Source organism: Calypte anna, chromosome 1 (assembly GCF_003957555.1).
Source record: "Calypte anna isolate BGI_N300 chromosome 1, bCalAnn1_v1.p, whole genome shotgun sequence".
NCBI lineage: Eukaryota > Metazoa > Chordata > Aves > Apodiformes > Trochilidae > Calypte > Calypte anna.
In genome coordinates this window covers 709021-731237 of record NC_044244.1, presented here as the reverse complement: position 1 = coordinate 731237, position 22217 = coordinate 709021, and the positions used below count along the sequence as shown (strand labels likewise).

At 52.4% G+C, this 22217-nt stretch overlaps 2 protein-coding genes across 3 annotated transcripts in view; one reads left to right on the top strand and one right to left on the bottom strand.

The window, feature by feature from the left end:
- The window catches only part of LOC103529801 (ankyrin repeat domain-containing protein 16), a 37353-nt gene extending 26135 nt beyond the window's left edge, over positions 1-11218 (bottom strand). Inside the window, exons 1-3 of the mRNA XM_030469521.1 lie at positions 11136-11218; positions 4117-4450; positions 690-910 (exon numbers count right to left, since the gene is read on the bottom strand). Of these exons, the coding sequence (XP_030325381.1) occupies positions 690-910; positions 4117-4439 (544 nt within the window). The 5' untranslated portion in view covers positions 4440-4450; positions 11136-11218. The remainder of the gene's footprint in view (positions 1-689; positions 911-4116; positions 4451-11135) is intronic.
- A 123-nt stretch (positions 11219-11341) lies between these two features.
- Positions 11342-22217, top strand: part of FBH1 (F-box DNA helicase 1) — a 37749-nt gene continuing 26873 nt past the window's right edge. Inside the window, exons 1-5 of one of the 2 annotated variants that reach the window (XM_030469517.1) lie at positions 11342-11380; positions 12636-12794; positions 18092-18639; positions 19711-19841; positions 21196-21331. In XM_030469517.1, the coding sequence (XP_030325377.1) occupies positions 12644-12794; positions 18092-18639; positions 19711-19841; positions 21196-21331 (966 nt within the window). In that variant the 5' untranslated portion in view covers positions 11342-11380; positions 12636-12643. The remainder of the gene's footprint in view (positions 11381-12635; positions 12795-18091; positions 18640-19710; positions 19842-21195; positions 21332-22217) is intronic. The other variant, XM_030469516.1, reaches the window with a different exon arrangement.

Genomic DNA, 22217 nt, shown 5'->3' with positions numbered 1-22217 from the left:
CAGCACCCTCCTCCTGAAGAACTTCTTCCTAAGCTCCAGGCTGAACCTCTTCTCCTGCACTTTCAAACCATTTCCCCTTCTCCTAGCACTGGACACTCTTCTGAAAAGTCCCTCTGCAGCCTTCCTGGAGGTTCCCTTCAGGGATTGGGGGGCAGCTCTAAGGTCCCCCTGGAGTCTGCACAATCCCAGCTCCTCAGCCTCTTCTCATGGCAGAGCTGCTCCAGCCCCTGGATCATCTTTGTGGCCTCCTCTGGACTCATCCCAACAGATCCATGTTTTTATGGTGGAGACACCAGAATGGATGCAGGATTTATCTGAAAACAACTAAAATTAATGTCTGCCCTGAGGTGAAACCCTGCAGAGATGCAGCAGAGCTCTGTGAACAGACAGAAGTTCAGAGATTGAGCTCCCAAAAGTTCCTACCACAAACTTCATGGAATCACAGAATCATCATCATGGTTGGAAAGGACCTGAAGACCCCAGCAAGCCCAACCATCAGTCCTACACCACCTCAACCCCTGAAAACCTTCCCATTTAATTTCAGGAACTCAACCTTCAGCCATTTCCCTGCATCTTTGCATCCAAGGAATTCACACTTTGCTTCCCCAAACTAAAGATGAACTGAACTATCATTCCCCTTGGGTTCTCTGCTCTTCCCTTCCAACTGCATCTGGTGGCAGCTCTTTTACCTGCTGTGTGCAAAGGTGTCCTGCTTATTGTGCTTTCTGTGTCCCAGCTCCTTGGGGACACATCCAGCAGGTACTGGAGGACATGGGGGTGACCCTCCCTGCTTGCAATGTGGAAACAGTTCCAGCCATCCTTGTTCTTCAGCAGTGGGTTTGCTCCATGCTCCACCAGAGCTTTGATCACCTCCAGGTTTTGTCTGGTGCAAGCCATCATCAGGGGGGTCCTGAAATAAAAAAGAGGTAAAAAATAAGAACCAGAGGGACAGCACCACAGTGACTCTGATGACTTGGGTTCTACTGGATGAGCTCAAACTGAAGCCAGACCTCAGGTACTGTGTATGGTTTGGGGCCTCTCCTGACAAGAAGGACATTGAGGGGCTGGAGAATGTCCAGAGAAGGGCAACAGAGCTGGGGAGGGGTTTGGAGCACAAAAAGAAGGTTCTGGAGAACTTCTGAGGAGTGGCTGAGGGACCTGGGAGTGTTCAGCAAACAAGGCTGAGGGAAGAGGTCTAGAGGAGGCCCTGGAGCTGCTGGGAGGGCTGGAGCAGCTCTGCTCTGGAGCCAGGCTGAGAGAGTTGGGGGTGCTCAGGCTGGAGAAGAGAAGGCTGCAATGGGGAGACCTTAGAGCACCTTCCAGTGCCTGAAGGGGCTCCAGGAAAGCTGGGGAGGGACTTGGGACAAGGGCCTGGAAGGATGGGACCCTGCGAGGGGGAAGGGTTTCCAGCTGCAAGAGGGGAGATGGAGAGGAGATCTTGGGCAGGCAGGGAGGGAGGGAGGGAGGGAGGGAGGGAGAAATAGTTTGGGGTGAGGGTGCTGAGCTTTAGAACCAGGTTGCCCAGGAAAAGAGTCTCTGCCCCATCCCTGGCAGTGTTCAAAGCCAGGTTGGATGGGGCTTGGAGCAATCTGGGAGGGAGGTGTCCCTGCCCATGGCAGGGGGGTTGGAATGAGCTGAGCTTTCAGTTCTCTTCCAAGCCAACCCATTCCAGGATTCTATTTCTTGAGGAGGGAGGGAGGGAGAAGTTCTTTGGGGTGAGGGTGCTGAGCCCCTGGGTGCCCAGGTTGTCCCCAGAAGCTGTGGCTGCCCCATCCCTGGAGGTGTTGAAGGTTGGATGGGGCTTGGAGCACCCTGGGGTGGTGGGAGGTGTCCCTGCCCATGCAGGGGGTTGGAACGGGATGAGCATTAAGGTTCCTTCCAACCCAACCAGGATTCCCTGATTCACTTCCAGGTCCTGACACCTAATTGCAGTTTCATTCATGGTTTTCATTTTGCCCACTTTAGATGGCAAAATCTTGCTCACCTCCTTCTTTTACAAATTGATTCTTTAAAATTTGGGAATTTCTTTTTTTACTATTTACCACAAGTCCAGGGAGGTTCTGGCTGCCCCATCCCTGGCAGTGTCTCAGGTCAGGTTAAATAGGGCTTGGAGCACCCTGGGCTGGTGGGAGGTGTCCCTGCCCGTGGCAAAATGTTAGAACTTGATGATCTAACCCAAACAACTGTGGAATTCTGAGATTCAGATAAAAAATAAGACATTTTCTACACTGAGGAAGGTGAGACCAGGTTGCCCAGGGAGGTGGTAGATGCCTCTCCCTTGGAACCATTTAAGGTCAGGTGGGACAGGGCTCTGAGCAACCCAATCTAGTTAAAGATGTCCCAGCAGGGTGTAGTAGATGACCTTGAAGGTGATTTTCACCCAAACCATTCTGTGATTCTGCATGTAGAATCCCACCCCCCTTTCAGACATTGCTCCCACCCACAGACAAGGCAAGAGGCTGTCACAATTCCACTTCTTTCTCCAGTGCAATGGAGAAAGTTCCTTGGTTGCTCTCGGGGTTGTTCCTTCACCCAGATCCTTCCTCATCTGTCAGGTCAGCTCCTGCCCTCCCCACCTGAATCATAGAATTCTAGAATCAGCTGGGTTGGAAGGGACCTCAGAGCTCATCAAGTCCAACCCTTGATCCACTCCCACTGCAGTTCCCAGCCCATGGCACTCAGTGCCACATCCAGGCTCTTTGGAAATAGCTCCAGACACGGAGAATCCACTACTTCCCTGGGCAGCCCATTCCAATGCCTGATCACCCTCTCCAGAAAGAAATTCTTTCTCATCTCCAACCTAAACCTCCCCTGGCACAACTTGAGACCCTGCCCTCTTGTCTTGCTGAGAGTTGCCTGGGAAAAGAGCCCAACCCTCCCCTGGCTCCAACCTCCTTTCAGGGAGTTGGAGAGAGTGATGAGGTCTCCCCTGAGCCTCCTCTTCTCCAGCCTCAACACCCCCAGCTCCCTCAGCCTCTCCTCAGAGGATCTGTGCTCCAGTCCCTTCCCCAGCCCAGTTGCCTCCTTTGGACCTGCTCCAGCACCTCAATCTCCTTCCTGAGGGGCTGAGGGGCCCAGAACTGGACACAGGACTCAAGCTGTGGCCTCACCAGAGCTGAGCACAGGGGCAGAATCCCTTCCCTGGACCTGCTGGCCACGTTGTTCCTGAGCCAGCCCAGGATGCCATTGGCCTTCTTGGCCACCTGGGTACACTGCTGGCTCCTCTTCAGCTTCCTGGCAATCCAGACTCCCAGGTCCCTTTCTGCCACTCTGTGCCCAGCCTGGAGCTCCCCATGGGGTTGTTGTGGCCAAAGTGCAGGACCTGGCCCTTGGAATGTTGAACCTCATCCCGTTGGGATCAGCCCAACTCTCCAGTCTGTCCAGGTCCCTCTGCAGAGCCCTCCTGCCTTCCAGCTGATCCACACTCCCCCCAGCTTGGTGTCATCTGTGAATTTGCTGATGATGGACTCAATCCCCTCATCTAAATCATCAATAAAGATATTGAACAGCACTGGGCCCAACACTGATCCCTGGGGGACACCACAGCCGCCATTTTGATGCAGCCCCGTTCAGCACCACTCTCTGGGCCCGTTCCAGCAGTTCCTGACCCAGCACAGGGTGCTCCTGTCTGATCCATGGGCTGACAGCTTTTTCAGGAGTTGCTGAGATGCTGTGGGGAGCTGATGCTCCAGCACAGGGATGCTCAGGGGGATAAAGCAACATCCAAGCAAGGTGGAGAAATCCACAGCCAGGATGGAGCAAAAGGCACATTGAGGATGGGATGGAACAATCCATGGATGAGATGGGATGGATGGACAGGTTGGAGGAATCAGAGAATCACAGGATAATTCAGGTTGGAAGGGACCTCTCAAGGTCACCCAGTCCAACCCCTGCAGTCAGCAGGGACACCCCCAACCAGATCAGGATGCTCAGAGACTCCTCAATCCTTGGATATCCCCAGGGATGAGGCCTCAACCACCTCCCTGGGCAACCTGTTCCATTGTTCCACCCCCCTCATGGTGAAAAACGTCTTAACACCCAATCTAAACCTCCTCAGATTCAAAATCCACCCTCTCCCCACTCATCATTTGAGGCCAAACCCAGCCCAGCACCCACCAGTCTGCCTTTTTCAAGCAGTCCACGCTGGCTCCTCTCTCCAAGAGGTAGGAGACACATTCCAGGTGCCCCCTGGAGGCTGCTTCGTGGAGAGGCCTCTTGTAGTCCCTGTTGAAGAGCTCAGGATCCATCCCCAGCTCCTCCACCAGGTAGCTGAGGACCTTCTGGTGGCCGTGTCGGGCAGCGTGGTGCAGCAGAGTGTCCCCTGAGCGCCCTGGGGCCAAGTCCTTGGTGGCAGCTGGTGACAATTCCTCCTGGAGAAGGTCCAGCTGTCCCTCCTGGACCAGTCGGAGGAGCTGTCTGGGTTTGTCCCCCTCTGCCATTGGCTGGAAAGCTGAGGAGAGGGGAAAATATGTTAAAAAAAAATAAGATAAAAAAGAGGATTTGGGTTGGGAATTGCTCTGTGGGTCTGGGAATTGGTTTTGGCAGGGAAGGCAGAAATTCCCTTTTCTTCTCAGCTTCCCCAGAGGAAAACAAGGGTTTCTCTTTCCTCTCAGGAATATCAGAGGTGCCTTTTTTCCCTCAAGAAAACCAGAGGTCCTGTATTCCTTCAGGAAAAACAGGTGTTCCTTATTTCCTCCTGACAAACAGCAAATTCCCTTTCCCTCAGGAAAATGAGAGGTTCCCTTTACCCTCAAGAAAACCAGAGGTTCTTTTTTTCCCTCAGCAAAACTACATCTTCCTTATTCCAGGATGTTCCTGCAACAAGAAAGTCATGGATGGAAGGTGGAAGTCATGGAATGGTGGAAGGTGTCCCAGAGAAGGGCCAGGAGGATGCTCAGAGGGCTGTGGAGCAGCTCTGCTGTGAGGACAGAGTGAGGGAGTTGGGGTTGTTCAGTCTGGAGAGGAGAAAGCTCCAAGGAACCTTCTGAAAAATGATGAAGAAAAGGTTTAGAATATTTTCATGTCCATGTCAGTGGCTGCAGAGAACCTGTGAATCTCTCTGTAGGTGATGAACAAGCACTAAGTTAAAAACTTGTTCCCAGAAGTTGGGGTTGTTCAGTCTGGAGAGGAGAAGGCTCCAAGGAGACCTCATTGTGGCCTTCCAGGATCTGAAGGGGCTCCAGGAAAGGTGGGGAGGGACTTTTTAGGATGTCAGGGAGTGATAGGAGCAGGGGGGAATGGATTCAAAGTAGAGGAGGGGAGCTTGAGATTGGAAGTTAGGAAGAAGTTCTTCCCCATGAGGGTGGTGAGAAACTGGAACAGGATGCCCAGAGAGGTGGTGGAAGCCTCATCCCTAGAGGTTTTGAAGGTTGGATGGGGCTTGGAGCACCCTGGGCTGGTGGGAGGTGTCCCTGCTCATGCAGGGGGTTGGGACTGGATGAGCTTTAAGGTCCCTCCCAATCCAGAGCAGTGTGTAATCCCATGGGTGTTGAGGCTGGAGAAGAGAAGGCTGCAATGGGGAGACCTTAGAGCACCTTCCAGTGCCTGAAGGGGCTCCAGGAAAGCTGGGGAGGGACTTGGGACAAGGGCCTGGAGGGATGGGACCCTGCGAGGGGGAAGGGTTTCCAGCTGGGAGAGGGGAGATGGAGAGGAGATCTTGGGCAGGCAGGGAGGGAGGGAGGGAGAACTTGTTTGGGGTGAGGGTGCTGAGCTTTAGAACCAGGTTGCCCAGGAAAAGAGTCTCTGCCCCATCCCTGGCAGTGTTCAAAGCCAGGTTGGATGGGGCTTGGAGCAATCTGGGAGGGAGGTGTCCCTGCCCATGGCAGGGGGGTTGGAATGAGCTGAGCTTTCAGTTCTCTTCCTAGCCAACCCATTCCAGGATTCTCTTTCTTGGAGAGGGAGGGAGGGAGAAATTGTTTGGGGTGAGGGTGCTGAGCCCCTGGGTGCCCAGGTTGCCCCCAGAAGCTGTGGCTGCCCCATCCCTGGCAGTGTCTCAGGTCAGGTTGGATGGGGCTTGGAGCACCCTGGGCTGGTGGGAGGTGTCCCTGCCCATGCAGGGGGTTGGCACTGGATGAGCTTTAAGGTCCCTTCCAACCCTTACAGTTCTATTTTATGATTCTGTTCTCTTTGGAAAAGCAGAAATTCTCTTTTCCCTCAGGAAAATGTTGAGGTTTCCTTTCCCCTGATGAAAACCAGAGGCTCCCTTTCCCCTCAGAAACCCCGAGATTCCCTTTTCCCTCAGGTATCCCCAAGGCTCCCTCTTTCCTCAGGAATTCCCAAGGTTCCTTTTTCCCTCAGGAATTCCTGAGGTTCCCTTTTCGCTCAGGAATCTTCAAGGTTCCTTTTTTCCCTCAGGAATTCATGAGGTTCCCTTTCCCCTCAAGAAATCCCAAGGGTCCCTTTTCCTTCAGGAATCCCCAGGGTTCCATTTTCCCTCAGGAATTCATGAGATTCCCTCTTCCCTCAGGAATTCCCAAGGCTCCCTTTCCCCTCAGGAATTCCCGAGGTTCCCTTTTCCCTCAAGAAATCCCAGGGTCCCTTTTCCCCTCAGGAATTCCTGATGTTCCCTTTTCCCTCAGGAATACCCAAGGTTTCCTTTTGCCTCAGGAATCCCCAAGGCTCACTCTTCCCTCAGGAATTCCCAAGGTTCCATTTTCCCCTCAGGAATCCCCAAGGTCCCTTTTTCCCTCAGGAATTCCTGAGGTTCCTTTTTCCCTCAAGAAATCCCAAGATTCCCTTTTCCCTCAAGAATTCCAAAGGTTCCCTTTCTCCTCAGGAATCCTCAAGGCTCCCTTTTCCCTCAGGAACTCCTGATGTTCCATTTCCCCTCAGAATCCCCAAGGTTCCCTTTTCTCTCAGGAATCCCCAAGGTCCCTTTTCCCTCAGGAATCCCCACGGTCCCTTTTCCCCCCAGGAATCCTCAAGGCTCCCTCTTCCCTCAGGAATTCCCAAGGTTCCTTTTTTCCCTCAGGAACTCATGATGTTCCCTTTCCCCTCAGGAATCCCCAAGGTTCCCTTTCCCCTCAAGAAATCCCAAGGTTCCCTTTCTCCTCAGGAATCCCCAAGGTCTCTTTTTCCCCTCAGGAATTCCCAAGGTCTCCTTTTCCCTCAGGAATCCGTGATGTTCCCTTTTCCCTCAGGTATCCCCAAGGCTCCCTCTTTCCTCTTGAATTCTGAAGGTTCTTTTTCCCTCAGGAATCCCCAAGGTCCCTTTTCCCTCAGGAATTCCAAAGGTTCCCTTTTCTCTCAGGAATCCCCAAGGCTCCCTTTTCCCTCAGGAATCCCTAAGGTTCCTTTTCCCCCTCAGGAATCCTTGAGGTTCCCTTTTCCCTCAGGAATTCTTGATGTTCCCTTTTCCCTCAGGAATCCCCACGGTCCCTTTTCCCCCCAGGAATCGCCAAGGCTCCCTTTTCCCTCAGGAATTCCAAAGGTTCCTTTTTCCTCACGAATTCCTGAGGTTCCTTTTCCCTCAAGAATTCCAAAGGTTCCCTTTCTCCTCAGGAATTCCCAAGGCTCCCTTTTCCCTCAGGAATTCCCAAGGTTCCATTTTCCCCTCAGGAATCCCTGAGGTCCCTTTTTCCCTCAGGAATTCCTGATGTTCCATTTCCCCTCAGGAATTCCCAAGGTTCCCTTTTCTCTCAGGAATCCCCAAGGTTCCCTTTCCCCTCAGGAATCCCAAGGTTCTTTTTCTCCGCAGGAATCCCCAAGGCTCCCTCTTCCCTCAGGAATCCCCAAGGTTCCCTTTTCCCTCAGGAATTCTCCAGGTTCCCTTTTCCCTCAAGAAATCCCAAGGTTCCCTTTATCCTCAGGAATCCCCAAGGTCTCTTTTTCCCCTCAGGAATTCCCAAGGTCTCCTTTTCCCTCAGGAATCCGTGATGTTCCCTTTTCCCTCAGGTATCCCCAAGGCTCCCTCTTTCCTCTTGAATTCAGAAGGTTCTTTTTCCCTCAGGAATCCCCAAGGTTTCTTTTCCCCTCAGGAATCCCCAAGGTCCCTTTTCTCTCAGGAATCCCCAAGGCTCCCTTTTCCCTCAGGAATCCCTAAGGTTCCTTTTTCCCCTCAGAAATCCTTGAGGTTCCCTTTTCCCTCAGGAATTCTTGATGTTCCCTTTTCCCTCAGGAATCCCCACGGTCCCTTTTTCCCTCAGGAATTCCTGATGTTCCCTTTTCCCCCCAGGAATCCCCAAGGTTTCTTTTTGCCTCAGGAATCCCCAACGTTCCCTTTCCCCTTAGGAGTTCCCGAAGTTCCTTTTCCCCTCAGGAATCCCCAAGGTTCCCTTTCCCCTCAAGAAACCCCAAGGTCCCTTTTCCCTCAGGAATCCCCAAGGTTCCCTTTTCTCTCAGGAATCCCCGAGGTCCCTTTTCCCTCAGGAATTCCTGATGTTCCCTTTTCCCTCAGGAATCCCCACGGTCCCTTTTCCCCTCAGGAATCCCCAAGGTTTCCTTTTGCCTCAGGAATTCCCAAGATTCCCTTTTCCCTCAGGAATTCTCCAGGTTCCCTTTTCCCTCAAGAAATCCCAAGGTTCCCTTTATCCTCAGGAATCCCCAAGGTCTCTTTTTCCCCTCAGGAATTCCCAAGGTCTCCTTTTCCCTCAGGAATCCGTGATGTTCCCTTTTCCCTCAGGTATCCCCAAGGCTCCCTCTTTCCTCTTGAATTCCGAAGGTTCTTTTTCCCTCAGGAATCCCCAAGGTCCCTTTTCCCTCAGGAATTCCAAAGGTTCCCTTTTCTCTCAGGAATCCCCAAGGCTCCCTTTTCCCTCAGGAATCCCTAAGGTTCCTTTTCCCCCTCAGGAATCCTTGAGGTTCCCTTTTCCCTCAGGAATTCTTGATGTTCCCTTTTCCCTCAGGAATCCCCACGGTCCCTTTTCCCCCCAGGAATCGCCAAGGCTCCCTTTTCCCTCAGGAATTCCAAAGGTTCCTTTTTCCTCACGAATTCCTGAGGTTCCTTTTTCCCTCAAGAAATCCCAGGGTCCCTTTTCCCTCAAGAATTCCAAAGGTTCCCTTTCTCCTCAGGAATTCCCAAGGCTCCCTTTTCCCTCAGGAATTCCCAAGGTTCCATTTTCCCCTCAGGAATCCCTGAGGTCCCTTTTTCCCTCAGGAATTCCTGATGTTCCATTTCCCCTCAGGAATTCCCAAGGTTCCCTTTTCTCTCAGGAATCCCCAAGGTTCCCTTTCCCCTCAGGAAATCCCAAGGTTCTTTTTCTCCGCAGGAATCCCCAAGGCTCCCTCTTCCCTCAGGAATCCCCAAGGTTCCCTTTTCCCTCAGGAATTCTCCAGGTTCCCTTTTCCCTCAAGAAATCCCAAGGTTCCCTTTATCCTCAGGAATCCCCAAGGTCTCTTTTTCCCCTCAGGAATTCCCAAGGTCTCCTTTTCCCTCAGGAATCTGTGATGTTCCCTTTTCCCTCAGGTATCCCCAAGGCTCCCTCTTTCCTCTTGAATTCCGAAGGTTCTTTTTCCCTCAGGAATCCCCAAGGTTTCTTTTCCCCTCAGGAATCCCCAAGGTCCCTTTTCTCTCAGGAATCCCCAAGGCTCCCTTTTCCCTCAGGAATCCCTAAGGTTCCTTTTTCCCCTCAGGAATCCTTGAGGTTCCCTTTTCCCTCAGGAATTCTTGATGTTCCCTTTTCCCTCAGGAATCCCCACAGTCCCTTTTTCCCTCAGGAATTCCTGATGTTCCCTTTTCCCCCCAGGAATCCCCAAGGTTTCTTTTTGCCTCAGGAATCCCCAACGTTCCCTTTCCCCGTAGGAGTTCCCGAAGTTCCTTTTCCCCTCAGGAATCCCCAAGGTTCCCTTTCCCCTCAAGAAACCCCAAGGTCCCTTTTCCCTCAGGAATCCCCAAGGTTCCCTTTTCTCTCAGGAATCCCCGAGGTCCCTTTTCCCTCAGGAATTCCTGATGTTCCCTTTTCCCCTCAGGAATCCCCAAGGTTTCCTTTTGCCTCAGGAATTCCCAAGATTCCCTTTCCCTCAGGAATTCTCCAGATTCCCTTTTCCCTCAAGAAATCCCAAGGTTCCCTTTCTCCTCAGGAATTCCCAAGGTCTCCTTTTCCCTCAGGAATCCTCAGGGTTCCCTTTTCCCTCAGGAATCCTCAGGGTTCCCTTTTCCCTCAGAAATCCCCGAGGTTCCCTTTTCCCTCAGGTATCCCCAAGGCTCCCTCTTGAATTCCAAAGGTTCTTTTTCCCTCAGGAATCCCCAAGGTTTCCTTTCCCCTCAGGAATCCCCGGGGTCCCTTTTCCCTCAGGAATTCCAAAGGTTCCTTTTTCCCCTCAGGAATCCTCAAGGTCCCTTTTCCCTCAGGAATCCTCAAGGTCCCTTTCCCCTCAGGAAATCCCAAGGTTCCCTTTTCCCTCAGAAACCCCAAGGCTCCCTTTTCCCTCGGGAATCCCCAAGGTTCCATTTTCCCCTCAGGAATCCCTGAGGTTCCTTTTTCCCTCAGGAATTCCTGATGTTCCATTTCCCCTCAGGAATTCCCAAGGCTCCCTTTTCCCCTCAAGAAATCCCAAGATTCCCTTTTCCCCTCAGGAATTCCCAAGGCTCTCTTTTCCCCTCAGGAATTCCCGAGGTCCCTTTTCCCCTCAGGAATCCCTCACGTTCCATTTTCCCCTCAGGAATCCCTCACGTTCCCTTTTCCCTCAGGAATCCCTCACGTTCCCTTTCCCCTCAGGAATCCCCAGGGTTCCTTTTTCCCCTCAGGAATCCCTCATGTTCCCTTTTCCCCTCAGGAATCCCTCATGTTCCCTTTTCCCTCAGGAATCCCCAGGGTTCCTTTTTCCCCTCAGGAATCCCTCACGTTCCCTTTTCCCCTCAGGAATCCCCAGGGTTCCTTTTTCCTCTCAGGAATCCCTCATGTTCCCTTTTCCCCTCAGGAATCCCCAAGGTTCCCTTTTCCCTCAGGAATCCCTCATGTTCCCTTTCCCCTCAGGAATCCCTCATGTTCCCTTTTCCCCTCAGGAATCCCCAGGGTTCCTTTTTCCCCTCAGGAATCCCTCACGTTCCCTTTTCCCTCAGGAATCCCTCATGTTCCCTTTCCCCTCATCCCATCGAGGCCTCTCCTCCCTCAGCCCCCCCCATCATTCCCCCCCCTCCCCCCGGGATCCGCCACATTCCCGCCCCCCCCCCCAACTCCCCCTCATTCCCAACCCACCCGGTGCCGCCTGACGTCACGCGTGCCGCTGCTGTGACGTCAGCGCTGACGTCAGCGAGCGGGCGGGAACGAGCGGCGAACGCTTCCGCGCGGCTTCCGGGTGGCCTTAGCCCCGCCCCCCCAGGTGTTGCGTCATAACCAGAAGTGCTACGTCATTGGGTAGCGAGGCGTGACGCGGCGCTGTTTGATTGGTCGGAGAGGAAATGGGCGGGGCCCGGCGGGCGCGCGCGCGGGGAAGGAGCGGGGTGAGCGGGGGGTTCCTTAGCAACGGGGAACGGGGCCTTAGCAACGGGGGGGCCTGAGGGGGTGGTGGGGGTCTCCTTAGCAACGGGGGACGGGCCCTTAGCAACCGGGGGCTCCTTAGCAACGGGGTCGGGCCCTTAGCAACGACGGATGGGCCCTTAGCAACGGGGGGGCCTAGCACGGGGCCTCCTTAGCAACGGGGGAGGAGCCTTAGCAACGGGGAGGTCTTAGCAATGGGGGGGCCGAGTGGGGATCTCGTTAGCAATGGGGGAGGGGTCTTAGAAACAGGGGGGCCCTTCAGGCACTGGAAGGTGCTCTAAGGTCCCCCCATTGCAGCCTTCTCTTCTCCAGGGTGAACACCCGTGGTACTACACACTGCTCTGGGTTGGGTGGGACCTCAAAGCTCATCCAGTCCCAACCCCTGCATGGGCAGGGACACCTCCCACCAGCCCAGGGGGCTCCAAGCCCCATCCAACCTGACCTGAGACACTGCCCGGGATGGGGCAGCCACAGCTTCCCTGGGAAACCTGGGCACCCAGGGGCTCAGCACCCTCACCCCAAAGAATTTCTCCCTCCCTCCCTCCCCAAGAAATAGAATCCTGGAATGGGTTGGCTTGGAAGAGAACTGAAAGCTCAGCTGATTCCAACCCCCCTGCTATGGGCAGGGACACCTCCCTCCCAGATTGCTCCAAGCCCCATCCAACCTGGCTTTGAACACTGCCAGGGATGGGGCAGAGACTCTTTTCCTGGGCAACCTGGTTCTAAAGCTCAGCACCCTCACCCCAAACAAGTTCTCCCTCCCTCCCTCCCTGCCTGCCCAAGATCTCCTCTCCATCTCCCCTCTTGCAGCTGGAAACCCTTCCCCCTCGCAGGGTCCCATCCCTCCAGGCCCTTGTCCCAAGTCCCTCCCCAGCTTTCCTGGAGCCCCTTCAGGCACTGGAAGGTGCTCTAAGGTCTCCCCATTGCAGCCTTCTCTTCTCCAGCCTCAACACCCATGGGATTACACACTGCTCTGGATTGGGAGGGACCTCAAAGCTCATCCAGTCCCAACCCCTGCATGGGCAGGGACACCTCCCACCAGCCCAGGGTGCTCCAATCCCTATCCAACCTGACCTGAGACACTGCCAGGGATGGGGCAGCCACAGCTGGGTTCCTCCCAAGGTTTCTCTGTTAGAGGGTTGGATTGGATATTGTTGTTTCCTAACAGGATTTTTAGGGTCTTTCTTTTTTTTCTTTTGTTTTTGCATGTTGCCAAAGCAGTGAAGATGTTCAAGAAAAGACACCTCATGGCCAGGGACTGCCAAGCTCTTGCAGAAGGTTCTCCCTCCCTGACACAGCCCTTGAGTCGGCAGCAAAACAGAAGAGACATCAACAGGGGCCTCCATCCCACCCCCCACACACGGAGACATCAAAGAGGTAGAGGGATTGGGAATGATGTGAAGGTTTTCAGGGATTTGGGGGTGGACAAATGGGGATGTGGAAGAACAAGAGGGTGTTGTGCACCCCATGGGAGAGTGATTCCAGGTGAGGGGAGTGGAAATGGAAGAAAGTGGATGGTTTTAGAGTGGTGTGTGGCAGATCTGGGCTTCATCTCTGTCTCTGCTAGGTCAGGGGGGAAGAAAAAAGTGAGACCTTTGAGTCCTCAGCTCTGGGGGGGCAGTGTGTTTGCCTTTTTGGGGGTGTTTTAGGCTTTTCTCACACCAGAAGTGCCTCCAGGTCTTTGAGCTGTCAGAGCTTGCTCTCCCTGAGGAGCTCTGCAGCCTCTGCAGTTGGGTGCTGCTCATGATGTGACTCCTGATTCAAGATGCTCTTTAGGATACTTATTAAATAATAATCATAGAATTGTGAAGGTTGGAAAAGATCATCAAGTCCAGCACCACCACAACAACTTAACCATGTCCTGAAGTGCCACATCCACACAGTTTTTTAATATCTTCAGGGATGGGGACTCCAGCCCTGCCCTGAGCAGCCTGGGCCAGGCCCTGACAACCCTTTCCAGGGAGAAATTGTTCCCCAGCTCCAACCTAAACCTCCCCTGGAGCAACTTCAGGCCATTTCCTCTTGTTTTATCACTTCTTCCTTGGGAGACCAACACCCCCCTGGCTCCAACCTCCTCTCAGGGAGTTGCAGAGTCAGAAGGTCTCCTCTCAGCCTCCTCAGCTCCAAGCTCAACACCTTCAGATCCTTCATCTCCTCACAAGTTCTCCAGAACCTTCTCCTTACTCCAGCTCCTTCTCCATCTTCTCCAGACCCTCCTCCTTCCTCTCCAGACCTCCTTGCTCTCCAGACCTTCTTCCTTTCCAACCCCTTCTCTGTCTTCTCCAGAACCTACTCCTTACTTTCCAGACCTTCTCCTTCCTCTCCAACCCCTTCTCCATCTTCTCCATCCCCTCCTCCATACTCTCCATCCCCTTCTCCTTGCTCTCCAGCCCCTTCCCCAGCTCCATTCCCTTCTCTGGACACTCTCCAGCCCCTCAATCTCCTTCTGCTCCTCAGGTCCCCAGAACTGACCCCAGGATTGGGGGTGCAGCCTCCCCAGTGCCCAGCACAGGGGGACAATCCCTGCCCTGCTCCTGCTGCCCACCCCACTGCTGGTCCCAGCCCAGCCCAGTCAGGATGCTGGTGGCCACCTTGGCCACCTGGCCACACTCTGCCCCATATTCAGCCCCTGGTGACCAAAATCCTCTTCTGATGGAAAACTTTCCAGCTGCTCTACCCCAAACCCAGGTCCTGGAGGACTTTTGAGGCTTGGTACGACCCAGTGAATCAGCACATGAGAGGCTTCAGGTCTGGAAGTGAAGGTGAAAGAGCTGCCTGCAAATGGCTCTTGGGTCAGCTTCCAAAGTTGTGTGAGGACAAGAGGGGCTACAGACACACGTGGGGGTGAGGAGACTCCCCTTCTCATTACACCTCCAGCTCTTCAGTAGCTGCTTCCCCACCTCCCTCTGCTCATCAGCAGTGACAGTCCCAGCCCTGGGGGAAATGGCTGCAGCTGCCTCCTTGTGCTTGACCTGAGGATGAAAAAAATAACTGATGAGTTTTTATTTGATGTTTCAGGCTGGGCCACGAGGAGCAGGTGGCTTGAATAAGGATTTGCCACTCCTCATTTATCTGTGTGTTCTCCTCTCCCTTCTCAAGCCCAGGTTTTGTCTTTCCCTCTCCCTGCAGAGAGATGGACTTTGGGTTGGGATCTGGGAACAGAGTCAGGAGCAGGGTGAGGATTGTCACAGAGGCATCAAATTGGTGGATTGGTTTGGGTTGGAAGAGACCTCAAAGCTCCTCCAGTCCCAACCCCCTGCATGGGCAGGGACACCTCCCACCAGCCCAGGGGGCTCCAAGCCCCATCCAACCTCACCTGAGACACTGCCAGGGATGGGGCAGCCACAACTTCCTTGGACAACCTGGGCCAGGCTCTCCCCACCCTCAAATTCAAGAATTTCCTCCTCATCTCCAACCTCAATCTCCCCTTTCTCTCCAAGTTTTAACCCATTTCCCTTCTCCTCTCCCTACCCCCCTGTGTCCAAAGCCCTCCCCCAGCTTTCTTGGAGCCCCTTCAGATATTGGAAGGTTGGGAGAAGTCAAGGAGCAGAACAAGGGTTTGAATGAATCCTTGTGAAACTCTGCTGACAGTTTTGGTGCCTCAGTTCTTCAGTCAAAATCCTTCCTTTCAAACTCCCCCTCAGAACAAGGGAGTTCTGCCACGGGGCTGCAACTGTTTGGCATGGAGGAAAAAAAATATCCCATTGGGTTTTATACCTCCTGGGTTGAGTGCATTTTAGAGACCAACTCAAACCCAATCTTGCTGTTGAGGTGATGTCCTCACAAAGCTGGAGCATTTAAAACATCCAGGTCCTCCTGCATTTGCCTCCTTTGAAGCTGATGGAATTGTGGAATGGTTTGGGTTGGGAGAGACCTTAAGGAACACCCAGTTCCAACCCCCTGCAAGGGCAGGGACACCTCCCACCAGCCCAGGGGGCTCCAAGCCCCATGCAACCTGACCTGAGACACTGCCAGGGATGGGGCAGCCACAACTTCCTTGGACAACCTGGGCCAGGCTCTCCCCACCCTCAAATTCAAGAATTTCCTCCCCATCTCCAACCTCAATCTCCCCCTTTTCAAGTTTTAAATCATTACCACTTATCTTGGAGCTCTCTCTGTACTCTGGGGTGAGCTGGCATCTGGTGAGGCAGATGAAGCAGAAGGTTCTTTGACTCTGTGCTCATATTCATGCTTTGCTTTTCCATTTTCAACTCAGCAATGTCTTTATCTCACTTCAAAAAAAAAAAGCCCAACTTTTTACCATGTAAAAAAACCCCAACCTGTACAAGGTTTGATGCTGCAGGGTTTAGTGTTGGACTCAGACTTGAGCACAGAAGTTTTACTTTCTAAGCAAATTTTCTTTCTTGCAAATAAGACCTTTAAACTTTCCCTTCAGGGGAATCCACAACTAAAAGACATTAAAATCAGTACCTGGGACTTTTTTGTTTTGTCTACTCAGGTTGCCTCTTAGCTAAGCTGAAATTAGAGAAAATCCTATCTTAAATTAGAGAAGGTTTTAACCTAAATTAGGGAAGAGCAGATTTAGAGTGGATGTTAGGAGCAAGTTCTTTACCAGAGGTTGCCCAGGGAGGTGGTTGAGGCCTCATCCCTGGAGATATTCAAGCTGATGAGGTAGAGAGGTCCCTTCCAACCCAAATTATTCCATGATTCTGGGGTATTTTGCAGGATAGAAGGAGTTTAGGATGAGTACAATCAGTGCTGCGAGGTTCAGTCTCTGTCCCACATGGACTGTGTGCTGAAATCAACCTCTTGCCAAGTTTTGGGTTTCCTTTATCATCTCCAGTGCTGTCTGATGTTGTAGCCAGCAAATACCTGGCAAGAAATGTCTGTTTGTCCTCTGAAAGGCCTTGATCTCTGTTACCTTCTGGTGGGAGCAGCCTGCTGGAGGCTCAGTGACCTCCTCACACTGCAGAGCAGAAGTTAAACCCTGCTAGATTTCTAAATCTTCAGATTAAGATTTAATCTTTAGTTTTTTTTTTAAATCTTTAGAGTTCTTCTTTCCCAGATGAGAAAACTGGGTCTGTTCAGCTCAGGGGAGACCTCATTACCATGGCCCAGAACTTCAAGGTGAGGTCCAAAGGAGATGGAGACTCCCTGTGTACAAGGAATCCCATGGACAAGGGGCAATGGGCACAAGTTGCTCCTGGGGAGATTCCAATTGGACACAAGAAGAAAAATTTTCCCTCTGAGGACAGTCAGACATTGGAATGGTCTCCCAGGGTGGATTCCCCCACTTTGGGAAGTTTGAAGTCTCAGCTCAGTGTGTGCTGGGACATCTCAGATCAACAATAACATGAGAAGGGTTGGAGCAGCTGATCCTGGAGGTCCCTTCCCAGCTGGAATTTTGTGGTTCTTTGATTCTTATTCTCTGGGTTAACAAGAACCAACAACAGGTTGGAAGCCCAGCCTCAGCCTGAGGCAAACCACAGCTCAGGTCTTCTGTTTTGTTTCCTTCCTGGTTTTAATTCCTAATGGAAAGATGTCAGGGTTTAACACTGCCCTGGCAATTAAACCAAATAACAGATTCTCTCTGTTAATCCCCCTCCCCTCCCTGATAAAGAAAGGAGAGAGAATAAGGGAGAGAGACTGATGGGTTGGGAACTAAACTACACAGCTTGAATGGAACAGGAATGAGAAATAGGAAAAATGACTCAATCTATACAAATCTACAGGAAAATTGATCCCAGGTTCCTCCCCCCTTTCCCCCAAGAACTCTCCCATCCCCACTGAGGCTGCAGGGCAGCCCTGGGAAAGTCCAGGCTGGAATCCTGGGCTCAGGAGCAGTTGGGAGCTGGAGGCAGGAACACACAGATTCAGGCTGGGATGGATCAGGAGCAGAGGCAGAGGAAGGGATGGAATCCTCCCAGGATGCTGAAGCAAAGAGGGAGAGGGGAAGAAGGGGAAGCAGGAAGGGGTTTGAGCCTGGGGATCCCTCCAATTTCTCCTGAGGATGAGGTGTATGGGATGGAATCCTCTGTTTGGTCAATTCTGGTCATTTCTCTTGTCTGTTCCTCCCCACAGGAGGGTTCAGGTGGGACCTCTTGACTCCTTTTCTCCTTTGGAGGGCCAAATGTTGCTCAGAGCTGAGCAGTGTCCTTGGCTCTGGCAGCCCATTCTCCAGCAGTAACTCTAACCATGGAGTGGGATCAGTCCCAGCAGCAGACACTGCTGAGAAACTTGCTGTGAATTTCAGCAAGTGCAGCTCCTGACAAGAGACTGAGCTGAAAGCAAAAGCACAAGCCAGAAAATCCCCTTTCTCCTGGCCCAAACCAGGACAAAGATCTCCCACAGAATTCATTCTGCAGCTGTGTTTCTGGGCTAAGATGCAGCTGCTGTGCTGTGTGGTTCAGTGCTGCTGATCTCTGAGGCTGTTGCATGGACCACATTATCTTCTTCTAAAGGCAGAGGAGATGTCAGATGGACCTTGAGAGCACCCAGGTTATGTGGACAGAGATCAGTGCCATTCTCCTGACTTCCATAAGTTGTCAGAGAAGCAGAAGGGTTCATTTGGAGCTCATACAGCTGTGAGGAACCCCCTGGCAAAAACTACCAACACCTTACACAGCCTCTGGTGCCTCTGCTCTCCTTGTTGGGAGCAGTTTCCTTTGCACTTCTTCCTGCTGACTCTTCTCCTGCTCTTCCTCTTCCTGCAGCCCAAAGCCACCAGAAGAACATCAGTGATTACTTCAGGATCTCTCAGAGCCAGCAAGTAGGTCCTCGTTGGAAGAGCAGTGAACTCAAAGAAGAGGCACTGAATCCCCTCTTTATTGAACCTGATAATTCCTTCAGCAGGGTCTCCAGGGGGATGGAGACCACCAGGGATTCCTGCTCCTTCCTAGAGGATGAGGACTTTGTACCAGCTCCCAGGAAAAAACCCAGAAAATGGACTTCATCCACTGCATCTGCAGGGGTTCACAAGCTAGAGCATGATTTGTGGGGTGACCCTGAGGAGAAGCCAGTGGTGATTCCTCCAGATCCAAGCCAGATCAAGCAGGAACTTGATGATATGGAAATTGAACCAATCCCTGATGCACACTATGGACTCCTGGGGACTCGGAACTGGGAGGTGCCTCAGGGAAGTATTGAGGAGCTGCCTCTTGAAGTCCTGAGGAACATCTTTGCTTTCCTCCCAGTGACTGATCTCTATCAGAACCTGAGCCTGGTGTGTCACTGCTGGAGGGAGATAGTCAGGGATCCACTGGTAAGGACTTTGTGATCTTCATTTGAGCCTCTGCCTTCTTCTGCTGCTGTTTTGTCTTAGTCCTGTGGCTGCTTAGAATCAGGGAATGGTTTGGGTTGGAAATGACCTTCAAGCTCCTCCAGTCCCAACCCCCTGCATGGGCAGGGACACCTCCCACCAGCTCAGGTTCTCTAATCCCTTTCCCAAACACTGCCACCTTTAAGGTTCCTTCCAACCCAAATCATTCCATGATTCTAAGTCTTTTCATTCCTTCTGTACTTTGGTGTTTGAAACAGAACCAGTGTCCTCTACGCCTCTTGTTCTAGGAAAAAACAGCTTTTTCTAGACAAGTTTGCAGGTGATGAGGATCAATTATTTCTTTCCACTCTTTCCTTCCCTATTTCTATGAGGAGAGGCTGAGGAGCTGAGATTGTTGAGACTCCAGGGGGACCTTAGAGCTGCCCCCCAATCCCTGAAGGGAACCTCCAGGAAGGCTGCAGAGGGACTTTTCAGAAGAGTGTCCAGTGCTAGGAGAAGGGGAAATGGTTTGAAAGTGCAGGAGAAGAGGTTCAGGCTGGAGCTTAGGAAGAAGTTCTTCAGGAGGAGGGTGCTGAGACTCTGGAACAGATTGCCACAACAGAGAAGTTGTGGCTGCCCCCTCCCTGGAGGTGTTCAAGGCCAGGTTGGATGAGGCTTGGAGCAACCTGGGCTGGATGAGAGGAGTGGAGCTTGGAGGAGATCCCAGAATCACAGAATTGTTTGGGTTGGAAAAGACCTTTAAGATAGTCAAGCCCAACCAGAACCTAACTTACTTAATCCATGGCCCTCAGCACCACATCTCCAGGGCTTTTAAACACCTCCAGGGATGGCAACTCCACCACCACCCTGGGCATGATCTCTGAGGTCCCTTTCAACCTCACCCATTGTATGCTGGTTCTATGATCTCACACCAGGCACCTTTTTCCATCGAGCTGCAGGGACATTTTGAATTCCAGATTATTTCTGGAACTCCCATTGATGAGTTTCTTGCCAGAAGAAACCTATTTTCCAGTGCTGGGGGTAAACCTTGGGGGTATGTTCTTCCCATTCCAGTTCATTCCTTGGAAGAAGCTCTACCATCAGTACCTGATGAAGGAGGACACAGCCCTGCAGAGGGTTGAGCAGATCTGCCAGGTTTTTGGGATAACAAAGGAGCATGAAGAGTGTGTGTTGGGGCTGATCAGGTGAGTCCACTTCAACACTTGAATTTATACCTGTAGATCCTCAGAGCTTCCTTCCTTTGGGTCTTCTGTCATTTTATCCTGTGAATTGCCAGGAGAGAAGTGGGTTTGTCTTCCAAAGAGGTGGGGAGATGAGGGAGGAACAGTAGAAATCAGTGATAGGGTTCTAGAAATAGGTTAAAAACCCTTCCCTCTCCTACATGTGATGTACAAGTGAAATTTGGAGAAAACAAGGGGGAAAGGGGAGCTAATTGCTGCCTCATGGGGGGTTGTAGGGAGCATGATGCCAAACTTCTTGCAGATGCATGGGGAGAGGACAAGAGGCAATAGGAAATCCAGTTAGATATTAGGAGAGTGGCCAAACACTGACCCAGGGAGGAATCTTCATCCTTGGAGATGATTGGACCTGAGCAGGACAAATCTCCAAACAAAATCACAGATCACCAAATGTTGAGGTCAACCCTGCTTTGAGCAGCTGCCTCCCAACATCCCTTCTGCTGTTTTTATGATTTTGATAGCAAGGGAAAAGGGATCCTAAAATCACAGAGTGGTTTTGGCTGGAAAGGTCCAGGTTGTTCCAAACCTTCACTATAAGGGTGCTGAACCATAGAAGTTGTGGCTGCCTCATCCCTGGCAGTGCCTCAGGTCAGGTTGGATGGGGCTTGGAGCAGCCTGGGCTGGTGGGAGGTGTCCCTGCCCATGCAGGGGGTTGGGACTGGATGAGCTTTGAGGTCCCTTCCAACCCAAACCATTCTGGGATTTTGTGAAAATATAAAAGCCCCAAGTGCTGTTCCAGGGAGTGTTTCAGAGCTGCACAAACCAGGGGCATTTGGATCTCCTTGCATCCAGTGTCCATCAGGATGCCCAAAGATGGGAGAACTTCAGTCCTTCCATCAGCTGATTTAGCTGACCCACTTGGGGGGTTCTGACCCTGCAGAAGGGGAAAGGGCTGAAAGGACCCAGATGACAGAAAAGTGACCCAAGCACAGCCCTCACACAGATTATCCTGGGGATAAATTTCCCATTTTATTTGGATTGCTGTGGCTGCCCCATCCCTGGCAGTGTCTCAGGTCAGGTTGGATGGGGCTTGGAGCCCCCTGGGCTGGTGGGAGGTGTCCCTGCCCATGCAGGGGGTTGGGACTGGATGAGCTTTGAGGTCCCTTCCAACCCAAATCACTCCATGATCCCAATTCCCTTAAGCAGAACCTCTTGGTGAACAGGAATTAGGGTTGGAAATCCAAGTTCAGCACCATCCAGCATCCCGGGGAGGTGTCAGTTCCACTTAACTGCAGCCAGGTTGAGGGTACTTTGGAGAAGACATTATTTCCTCTGAGAACAAACTCCCTTTTCTGCCCAGGTGTGTGTCTGCCATTCCTAGTGGCCAGAAGGTTGATGCCAGTGGTGTCCTCCAGTGTTTGAGGAGTCATCACCTCTTCTTAAAGGCTGAAATCTGTGTCAACAACAAACTGCCTCATTTAAAGAGCAGGATGGAGGTAGGTTCAACAGTTGTTAACTCTTTTATTAAACAGATTTAACAACTGCTGGTGCTTTGAGGTCATCTCAAGATGACCATGAGGCCAACAGTGTCTGCTTACAGCCCAGAAACCAAGCAGGTCCTGGGCTGCATCAGAAGCAGCAGAGACAGAAAGTCAAGGGAGGGGATTCTCCCCCTCTGCTCTGCTCTGCTGAGACCCCACCTGGAGCTCTGTGTCCAGTTGTGGAGATTCCCAAAAAAGAAAGGCATGGAGCTCTTGGAGATGATCAGAGGTTGGAGCAGCTCTGCTCTGGAGCCAGGCTGAGAGAGTTGGGGGTATTGAGGCTGGAGAAGAGAAGGCTGCAATGGGGAGACCTTAGAGCACCTTCCAGTGCCTGAAGGGGCTCCAGGAAAGCTGGGGAGGGACTTGGGACAAGGGCCTGGAGGGATGGGACCCTGCGAGGGGGAAGGGTTTCCAGCTGCAAGAGGGGAGATGGAGAGGAGATCTTGGGCAGGGAGGGAGGGAGGGAGGGAGGGAGGGAGGGAGAAATAGTTTGGGGTGAGGGTGCTGAGCTTTAGAACCAGGTTGCCCAGGAAAAGAGTCTCTGCCCCATCCCTGGCAGTGTTCAAAGCCAGGTTGGATGGGGCTTGGAGCAAGCTGGGAGGGAGGTGTCCCTGCCCATGGCAGGGGGGTTGGAATGAGCTGAGCTTTCAGTTCTCTTCCAAGCCAACCCATTCCAGGATTCTATTTCTTGGGGAGGGAAGGAGGGAGGGAGAAATTTTTTGGGGTGAGGGTGCTGAGCCCCTGGGTGCCCAGGTTGCCCCCAGAAGCTGTGGCTGCCCCATCCCTGGCAGTGTCTCAGGTCAGGTTGGATGGGGCTTGGAGCCCCCTGGGCTGGTGGGAG